Source organism: Molothrus ater, chromosome 8 (genome assembly GCF_012460135.2).
Source record: "Molothrus ater isolate BHLD 08-10-18 breed brown headed cowbird chromosome 8, BPBGC_Mater_1.1, whole genome shotgun sequence".
Classification (NCBI taxonomy): Eukaryota; Metazoa; Chordata; class Aves; order Passeriformes; family Icteridae; genus Molothrus; species Molothrus ater.
Window position 1 is genome coordinate 2,531,575 of NC_050485.2, and position 9,919 is coordinate 2,541,493.

Genomic DNA, 9,919 nt, shown 5'->3' on the forward strand with positions numbered 1-9,919 from the left:
TAAAGCAGAGACACACATGGAAAAAAAAAAAAGAAAAGAGGGAATGAAAAGGGGGAGGAAAAGAGTTTTATAGCCCTTGGCAGCCCACACCCCACTTCATCACACTCAGGATCCCAGTCACCCGAGCAGCTCCCCAGCCAAATCCCCTCTCCTGTAACAAATCCCGTTAGCACCGACGCCGGAGCGCGGAAGGAGGCGCTTGCAAGGCTTTGGCTGCAGAAAAGCAGCCAAAATGATGTGCAGGGGAATCAGACATCCTGCAGGAAAACCTGCTTCCACAACTGAGTCAGCATCTCCTCCTAAAGACAGGGGAGGATGGCAGGAACTGCAGGCCTGGGGGACGTGCTTGGATGGAGCTGGCAGGGGAGCCCCAAGTGCCACCTCCTCTTCCTCCTTCCAGCCCAGAGTGGCCCCAGGAATGACAATGTGCACCCAGCAGTGACACCACATCACCAAATGCCCCAAAACAGACTGATGGAACTCAGGGGAGAGCCCAGGGAGCAGGGTAGGGATGCCACAGCCCCAGCGAGGAGCTGGGAGCACTGGGAACAGCTTAATCCCAGCCTAATTCAGATTTCCAGCAATGCTCAACCTACTCTGTGAAGATGCCCCCCAGCCAGGGCCCAGACAGCAGAAGAGACAGGACATTTAAGCTTCTCCAAGATAAGCTGGCAGAGAAAACCCTTCCATGAACCCCTTCTCCAGCTCAGCGACCCAGACCGCTGATTACTTTTAATTGCTGTGTAATTGGACTCTGGGAGCCATGCTTTCATTTTAAGCCTGTCTCTACATTTCACATCTGTCAAAGGGGGAAAGAAAAACCTTCAAAAGTAATATTCCAGTGCAGGAATACCGTAGCACCCTCCAGCAACTGCCAAACCAGCCGTGGCAGCGAGGAGGCAAAGGCTGCACCCCTTGTTTGGGATAAACAGGGGTGGAGGGAGGTGCTGGGATCCCACACCTGGGCAGTGGCCACCCCAAAGGCAGCAGCAGCCCCAGGGCAGACAGCACGGCCACATTGCAGGATCCTCCCTGACACCAGCACTAATTACTGCCCTGGCTTGCAGGGCCCTGCAAAGCCCTCAGAGATGAGATGCCCCTCCAGGTGAGGGTGGGGATGCTTGTTTGGTTCCACGGACAAAAAGCAGGCAGCAGACGGCATTTTTCTCTCTCTCTCTTTTTTTTTTTTTTTTTTTTGGTTGTTTTAAATAGCAACCACATTCTAGCTGCTGGAAAACACCCTCCCTTCTGTTCTCCAGGCCAACCCAAACAGATGGAGCCAATAAGGCAGCTGGGTGATGGTGTGGGATGGTGACAGCCCATGGGGGAGAGCAGCCCCTGCTCACAGACCCCAAAAGGGGCAGCCAGACCCCCTGAAGATGGCAGGGAGGCACAGCCCATCAACCCAGTGGAAGAACTTTGCTTCACCCATCTCCATGAAACCCTCCAAAGCTCTGCTATGAATCATGGAAGTTAAAAAACACCTCCAGAATCACCGAGTCCAACCTTTGACCCAACACCACCTTGTCAGCCATGGCATTGTTCTCCATCCCAATTGCTCCAGTCCTCCAGCTAGCAGTCAGCAGGAATTACAGTTCCTAGACACCATGGGAGTCTACTGGAAGGTCAGTGAAACAAAGTCTTCACTCACTTTGGTGCCTTCAGCCACTGCTGTGGATGCCCTCGCATGTGGCCCAAACCTCACAGCCTGGAAAGCTCTGAGGACACTGCTGCCAGCACTGCTGCATCCCAGGCATGTCCCTCCTCCCAGGAATCTGTCCTGAGGAATTCCTGGGCTCTGCAACCTCCTGCCTAAGGAGAACTCCCACGCTGCACAGTGCAACACAACCCTTTTAATAGCCTCACACCTCTGCAAGCCACCTGGCAGGGAAGCCTGCATTTGGCTGGAAATGTCCCACCCCTCCATCCTGCCACTGCCCCAGGAGGAGCAGGTACACCTGGGAGTAAACCCAGCCCAAACTGCCCCGTTTTAGTGGCTAAATGGGACCTGTAGAGGTGCTGATGTGGCAAAGGGGGCAAACAGGGGTCAGTTCCATGCCAGTGGCAGCGCCCAGGGAGGAGAGGAGCTTCACAAAGGAACAGCAGGACAAAGTCTGGGTGCAAAGAGCCTTGCTCTCACCTCCCATCACTGAAGAGCCACCACATCTCTCTCCATACAGCTCCAGAAGGGAGGGATGCCTGGTGGGGAGGAGCACCATGGTGCCTTCCAGGAAGGAGCACTCCCCACCTCCCACCCACATTTTACCTGCACAGCCTTTGGCTCAACACATCCAAGGTGTGCTGCACCTCATCCCTAGCACAAGACAAAGCACCCAAAAATGATGTCACATGCAGCAACATCACCTCCAAGAGTATTTCCCCACCTCCACAAAAGCTTTTTTCCACTCCCCACACCTAGCATTCTGTACCTGCAGGGATGCTCAGATGATGCCCCCAGCATCATTCCCACAGAGTCCCCAAGCCCACCCATCTCGAAAGTCCTGGGCTCTCCTTCCACTGGAGAGGGAGGCAGATGGATCTAACTGGCATTAAACATCCCAAAATGAGATTTTGCACGCTCTTTCAAAGGGAAACAATCCCTCAGCTCTCACACTGGGTGCAGGCTTGTGAAGGAGGGGAGCAAAGGTTATTCATAGGGTCTTGAAGGAAACCACACTGGCAGGACCCCCCAGAAGCGGGAGAGGTGCTGGGATGTGACTTTTGTGTCTGGCTCCACCACAACTGGGCTGACAGCCTGTGCTTACAGCCCTGGGGAATCCAGCTGGGAAGGGATCACTCGTGGTACAAACCAGCCCTTTTCCTCCTCCTCTGTCATTCCCAAAAGATGTGGGAATAATTTGGGGAGAGAAGCGAGGGCAGCTTGTGCTGTATGTGTGTGTGTGTGTGTACAGGTATTACACAAAATGCTCCCCAAATCCATAAGGTTTTCCTCCTTTCCTGAAGGGACTTGCTTCCCTGGAGAAAGGGACAGCCCAGACCTTGAATTCCAGGACAGAAAAGCTCTGCTCGCTTTTCTTCTTCAGGTATATTACTGCTCTTCAGTAATAATATAAGTAGTGAGTGTCTCAATTCACACCCTTCACCGCCCAGGGTATAAAAAACCGACAACAAACAACACAACACACCAGCACTGCCTTGAACTTACACAGCAAGCAAGGCCAAACAGGAAAAATAGCTCAAAAACATTTTATTTTTAAATGCTGGGGGACTCTGTCAGCCACATCCACCCAGATCAAGCAGTGGGATGCAGCTCCTGATTTATATTTCTCTTGGATAAACTCGAGTGCCAGGGTCACAGGCCAATTTTGGGCCTCCAGTGCCACTGCCATCCCCATGCTCATACCCCACATGGCTTCACAGCCATTCCCAAGGCTTGGGACCTGGTAATTCCTCCTCCTTACAGCAAGGAATTAGCCGAAAAGGGGATGTTTCACTAAACAAATGAGAATTTGGCCATCAATCCCCAGCAGAGAGAGGCTGAAACAGGAGGAGAGAAGACACCAAGGATGCTCCAGCCAGGCAGGCAGGGGAAGGGGCCTGGCAAAGCCCATGGGAAGGTGGCAAGCAGAGCTCACACACCACACAAACACATTTTATTCCTCTCAGGCTGTAGGACACCCTGCCTGTGCTGAGCATGGTGGTGACACGGGGCTTGCTTTGCTTCTATGCTTCTTCCCTTTCTCCATGGAGAAAGATTGGGCTGGCTGCAAAAACACAAACTTGTCACTGCTGTCCCTTGACCAGGACACCTCCCCAGCCATCAGCAGTTTGGTTTCAAGCTTACAGCTCCAACACCCCCAGTTACAGCAGTTAGGGGAGGAGGCCCAGGTGTTCCCCACCAGCCCAGGTGTTTCACTACACACCTGACCCAGCTACACCCCACCTGTGTGGGTCTGGGGGAGCCCTCTGGAACTGGGATCAGCCTCCCTAAGAGTGGGAGAAGCCACCCCAGGCAGAAGGGAGCAGAGGAGACCCGGGCTGAGGCAGGGAGGGACTCGCAGGAGATTAAAGGCAGAGTGCAGGACACGCTGGAGCAAGCCCCGTGCTAAATAATTCCTGCTTCCCTTCCCTTTCCTCGTTTTCCAGCGTGGCTTCACCCAGCTTTTCCCAGCCTGGCTGGCGTTTGATCTCTGCCTTTCCCTCAGCAGAGGTGCTGAGCCCAATAAAAATTAAAAAAAATTTTTAAAAAGAGGTTGAGCCCCTTTAAAAAAAAAAAAAAGGCAAATAGGAGAGGGATGGAAAAAAAAAATCCCCTAAAAATCCAAGCTCAGCAAACACGTGGCTGCTACCAGCCCAGCCCAGCGGTTTGGGAAGGGGAACGGGCTCCAGAGGAGGAGGAGGAGGAGGAGGAGGAGGAGGAGGAGGAGGAGACGGCAGCTCTTCCCCTGGCTGAGGAGCAGGTCTGGGGCTGCCAGCCCAGCGCATTCCTGTGCCGTGAGTCAGGCCTCCGAAAAACCAGGAGGCTTCAAAAATAATTCCCGGTGCAGCAGCCTTTGGGATGCTTTGCTCTGCAGGCTGCCCCGTCCGAGGGCAGGAATGCTTTACTGGGACCCTGAGCAGCAGCATCAGGCCCCATGCAGGGAGAAGAACACAGTGAGCCCACACTCCTAAATTTTTTTAGGTTTTTATTGAGAGTAAAAATGCAGCCAAGCCTGCAGGGATGGAGAGGGAGGATTCATGGAGGGTTCCCGAGGGGGTTCAGCCGGCCAGGCCTCCAGGATGCCACCGAGACAGGTCCTGGGGAGGGACCTCACCATCATGCTCAGCACAGGCAGGGTGTCCTACAGCCTGAGAGGAATAAAATGTGTTTGTGTGCTGTGTGAGCTCTGCTTCCCACCTTCCCATGGGCTGTGCCAGGCCTCCTTCCCTTGCCTGCCTGGCTGGAGCATCTGTGGAGGCCTCGGTGTCTTCTCTCCTCCTGTTTCAGCCCGTCTCTGCTGGGGATTGATGGCCAAATTCTTATTTGTTTAATGAATGTCTGCTGTGAAACCAGACATCAGAGCAGCTTTCTGGGCTTTTCTCTGGGTTTTCTCTACCTCTCCCAAGCCAGAGCTGCTCAATTCCCAGCCCTAGTGCAGGTCACAGGATTTGCTCTGGCCTAGTCTGAGGGGAGAAATCACTCAGAAGTCTCTGGTTAACCACAAAGGCTCTGCTTTTGGGAGATACAGGTCACAAAATGTTTCTTTAAGCTCTGGCAGAGCCAGGGAAGGATCACCCAGGCTCTTTTCAGCCCAAGGGGAATTCCCAGCCCCAGTGCAGGTCACACAGGATTTTCTCCGGCCTAATGTGAGGGGAGACATCACTTGGAAGCTGCTGGTTCACTGATTCTGGAACACCACAAGGGCTCTGCTTTTTGGAGATACAGCTGACACAACATTTCCTTAAGGCCCTCATCTCTGGCAGAGCCAGGGAATGATCACCCAGGCTCCCCTCAGCCCAAGGTGAATTCCCGGCCCCAGTGCAGGTCACACAGGATTTTCTCCAGCCTAATGTGAGGGGAGACATCCCTCAGAAGCTGCTGGTTCACCACAAGGGCTCTGCTTTTTGGAGACACAGCCCACACAATGCTTCCTTAAGGCTCTGGCACAGCCAGGGAAGGATCACCCAGGCTCCCCTCAGCCCAAGGTGAACAGAAGTGAGTCACAGACTGGTTTGGGTTGGAGGGACCTTAAAGTTTATCTCATTCCAGCCTCACTGCCAAGGGCAGGGACACTTTGCACTGGACCAGGACCCAATCCCACCTGGCCTTGAGCACTTTCAGGAGGGTTAAGACTCCTGGAAGTGTTCAGCAGACCCAGATCCCCTGCACAGAGCCCAGCATCCCAAGGGCCAGGGCTGTGTCAGCTCGGTGCCACCGTGCTCTGACTCACCGGCAGGGGTGGCTTGCACAATACAACTGATTACAGCAAATTACAGCTTTGCAGATTATGGAAAACCATAAAATTGGTTTTCCATAATCTGCAAAGCTGTAATTTGGAAAAAAATTGAAGCCAGTGGGCCTCCAACTGCCACGGAGGAGCTGATGGCAGCCACTGAGCAGCTCAGGCATCCCTTGCACCCCTGTTAATCCCCCCTTCCCATGCGTGGGATGGCAGGAAGGGGGCAGAGGGAATGGGCTGATGATTTATCTCCCTATCTCCCCCCCCCCAGCCCCCCCAGGAAATGTTTTCATTCACATTAGCATTGCTAAAGCTGGGAAGATATAAATGAATAGGAAACAGCAGGAACCTGTGGCTTTATGGCACCAACATCTGCTGTAATGAACTCCTCAGACTCCACACAGCCCCTCTGTCCTCACCTCACAGCATTCCTGGCCTGGCACTGGCCTGCCAGCCTGGCTTTGCCCAGCAAAGCCCAGCTCAGGACTCTCCCAAAACCCCACAGGGCTGCCAGGATTATGCCAATGGGAGGGAGAAAGCCATGGGGATGCCACTGCTGGAAATGGAAGGGAAGCAGAGCTCCTTGCAGCATCTTGGCTCACTTAACTGACCCAAAATACAGATCTGGTTTTTACATATTTATATATATATATATATATAATTCCTATTGGACTAGGACAGGGATGGAAAGGGAACCAGCACCCCAGGGACCCGGGGGACCATACAGAGATGAAGGACACAGCTGAACCCTCCAAGCTCCTTACAGGGTCAGCTTTTTCTTTCTAAGCAGAGTAAATGCAAGCTGGATTTCCTCCCTGCCCCCTACAACTACCATTTCCAAGTGATTCTGCCCCCTCCAAAGCAGTCTTTTTCCATTTCACTCCTTTTTTTGTTGTTGTTTCAGTATTTCCCTCTGCTGCTACCAGGCACAGAGAGCACCAGCTTCTGAGAGAGAGAGAGAGGGCTCCACAACAAAGCAGCTGAAGGAGAAGGAGACAAAAAAACCCCAAGCAGATCCTTCTACACACCCCTGTCCTCAAGCCTCCACCTCCAAAGGGCAGGATTTGATAGGCAACAGGTCCAGGAGCATTTTTTCCCCAGCCATCTGCTCAGGCTGGCAGCAGCAGGCAGGCAGCCTCCTGCCACCCATGTCCTCATGCTGCTGGGGGACAGCAGTGCTGCTATCCCCCCTCCACCCCCCAGCCCTGGGTGTTTTCCTGCTGCTGGCAGGGCAGAAGGATGGAAGGACGTTCCTGAAGCAGGATGACAGCTGTCCAAAAACACCTTTGTCAGCCGAGTCCCCAGCTCCAGCGTCACCCTCTGGATTTCAGCTGCTCTCCTACAGCCTCTGTGCAGCCCCTTGGGAAAGACCTTCAAGCAAGCTCCAAATCCTCCCCCCAAATTGTTTTCTTACACCCTCTGTGCAGCCCCACAGGGAAAGACCTTCAAGCAAGCTCCAAATCCTCCCCCCAAATTGTTTTCCTACCCAGAGGAGCAGGATGAAGCCCCAGGCTAAGGGACACGCTGGGAGCTGGGTTCCCCCACCCAGCAGCGCTCCTGGGGATGGATGAGTGGACCAGATGCTTTCTGGGTTTCAAACCCCCTTCCAAAACCACACTTCTACCCCCACACACTGCAAAACCCGACACAAACAGCATGTGCATTCTTTGGTATTGAAAGAGAAAATTGTTTTCTGGGTGAAAACATATCTGGGTGAAAACAACTCTGGGTGAAAACAATTCTGCCTCTTCTAAATGCCAGGCAAGGATGGGGAAGGGAGTGGATGATCACCCAGACTGAGCACCCATCTCAGCTCCCTCCTCTGCACCATCACATGCCACCACTACACAACTCTCCTGGAGAAACCCTAATTATAGCTCTCCAGCTAAAAACTTTATTATACACACACGTACATATGCCAGATTAGCAGCATAGTGCCTTGAGAGAGCTCCCCAGACTCAAACTGAGCCAGGTGGGTCAGGTTTAACTTGTTTTTTTCCTTCTTCATTCCCTCCCTTCCTCCTGCCCAGTTTTATTTCAACCCCTGCATGAACTTGGCTCACACAAAAACAAGAGGACAGAGCCAGGCACAAACACAGTGATATCCCCCCCAACTCCCCTCAGCATCCACGGAAAGCTTGGCTAAACCCTGACCAACAGCAGCCTGGCTAATCCAGCCTGGTTAATCCAGCCTGGTTAATCCAGTCTGGCTAATCCAGGTTTCCCAAAGCCCCGGTGCTGTGCAGAGCCCCCGAGCCCCTCGCTGCCCATCCCCACAGCACCTCTCCCAGGCAAGCAGGAGCTGCCAGCTCTCAAACCTCTCCCTTCCCACCGAGGGAGAGAGTTCCTTCTGGCTGGAGGACGCTGCTGCAGCAAGGTCCGGGCCCCTAGATAAATCAATAGTGCCATTCCTGTTCCCCATTTGCCGAAATATACTGGATCTTTGTGCGGCGGAGGCGGAAAAAATATTAATCTAATTAGACTCCCTCCCTAAAAATTCCTCGTCACCTTAATTACGCTTCAGAAAAGAAGGCTTGGTTCATTTTCCTAGAAAATCAGCTCGTCAGGAGACGCTTTCAACTCCTTAACAAGAACGATCTGTGCTTCGCGACGCGTCCTCAAACCCTCGCCGGGAGCTGCGGGGAGCGACAGATCCCGAATTCCCGCCGGGATAACGACCTTGCCCAACACGCTCACGGTCTCTGCCAGCCTCCAAAAAACCATCAAACTTTACAGGGCTGCCCTGCTGAGCTCTACACTCGAGCACATTTTTCTACACGCGGAGAAGAAACGCGAGCGGCTGTGCTCTGCCACCGCCGGAGGATGACAAAGGACAAAGTGCTGAGGATGTCCAGGAGTTGTGGAGTGGATGTGGGGGGGAATATACGGAGGAAAGGCTGAGTTTGATCGCAGGAGTCTTAACGAGAGAGGGCAGCAGGAGAGACGTGCCTCTGTTTCTTGTCTGTGGCAGGGATTGCTAACGGAAGGGCTGGATTTTAAGTGCATCTCAATCACAAGATTGGGCTGCGCACAGGAAACTTTGAACAGCCATAGGAAAAGACCACTCGGCTGCCCGGCCATCAATCGCTCAGCTTATAAAAATGCAGATTTAATAATAATAATCAGTAAAAAAAAAAAATTTAAAAAAACCAGGCTGAATAGTTACTTCTTTGACCTGCCGGGGAATCACAGCCGGCGCTACTACAAACAGGGCTGGGTTTGTTTTGCTTTTGCCAAGAAAAATAAATATATATATATATATGTACACAGAGAGAGAGAAATATAAGGAAGCGGCACGGCGAGGCGGGCAGGGAGCGGCGCTGGCAGCTCGCATCCCCCGGAGCATCCCCCCCGGAGCGGGGAGCGCTGCCAGCCCCGTATCCCCGCGGAGCATCCCCCGAGGAGCAGGGAGCGCTGCCACCCAGCGCATCATCCTCCCCGGGAGCATGCCAACCTCGCCACCTTTATATCAAAAAAAAAAAAAAAAGAAATAAAAACACCAAGTCGGCGTCCCAAGGCCGAGCACCTCAACCGCAGTGAACTTTTTTAGGGGAGATGCCGCCCACCCCACAGCCCCCCAAAGTTGTGCCCCCCCCCCCCCTTACCTGCGGCGGCCAGCGCCCGGCGGAGCAGCAGCGCGGGGAGGAAGAAGGAGAGGAGGAGGAGGAGGAGGGAGGGCGGCGGCATGGCGGCAGCGGGATCGGCAGCGGCACCGGGAGCGGAGCGCTGCCCGCCCGCCTCGCCACACTGCCGGGCTGCCCGGCGCCGGGCGGGGCGGGCCGGGGCGGGCCGGGGCGGGCCCGGGGCGGGCTCTGCCAGCAGCGGAGCCCCGGCTCAGCCGCGCCCCGCCCGGCCCAGCCCGGGATGCGCGGGGCCAGCGCAGGCATCCCGGGGGATGAATGGAGGGATGGAGGGATGGATGGGTGGATGGATGGGAGCTGCTGTGCAGCGGGGCTGGCGGGCACCAGGGGGAGCCGCGCAACGCCAGCGGAGCCGGGACCCCCCCGAGCCCCCCGCGG

General features: G+C 54.4%; 1 protein-coding gene across 1 annotated transcript in view; it reads right to left on the bottom strand.

Moving 5' to 3' along the window:
- LOC118700292 (netrin receptor UNC5B-like) overlaps positions 1 to 9,631 on the bottom strand; it is a 61,895-nt gene extending 52,264 nt beyond the window's left edge. Inside the window, exon 1 of the mRNA XM_036404681.2 lies at positions 9,506 to 9,631. Within this exon, the coding sequence (XP_036260574.1) occupies positions 9,506 to 9,587 (82 nt within the window). The 5' untranslated portion in view covers positions 9,588 to 9,631. The remainder of the gene's footprint in view (positions 1 to 9,505) is intronic.
- Positions 9,632 to 9,919: the final 288 nt, after the last annotated feature.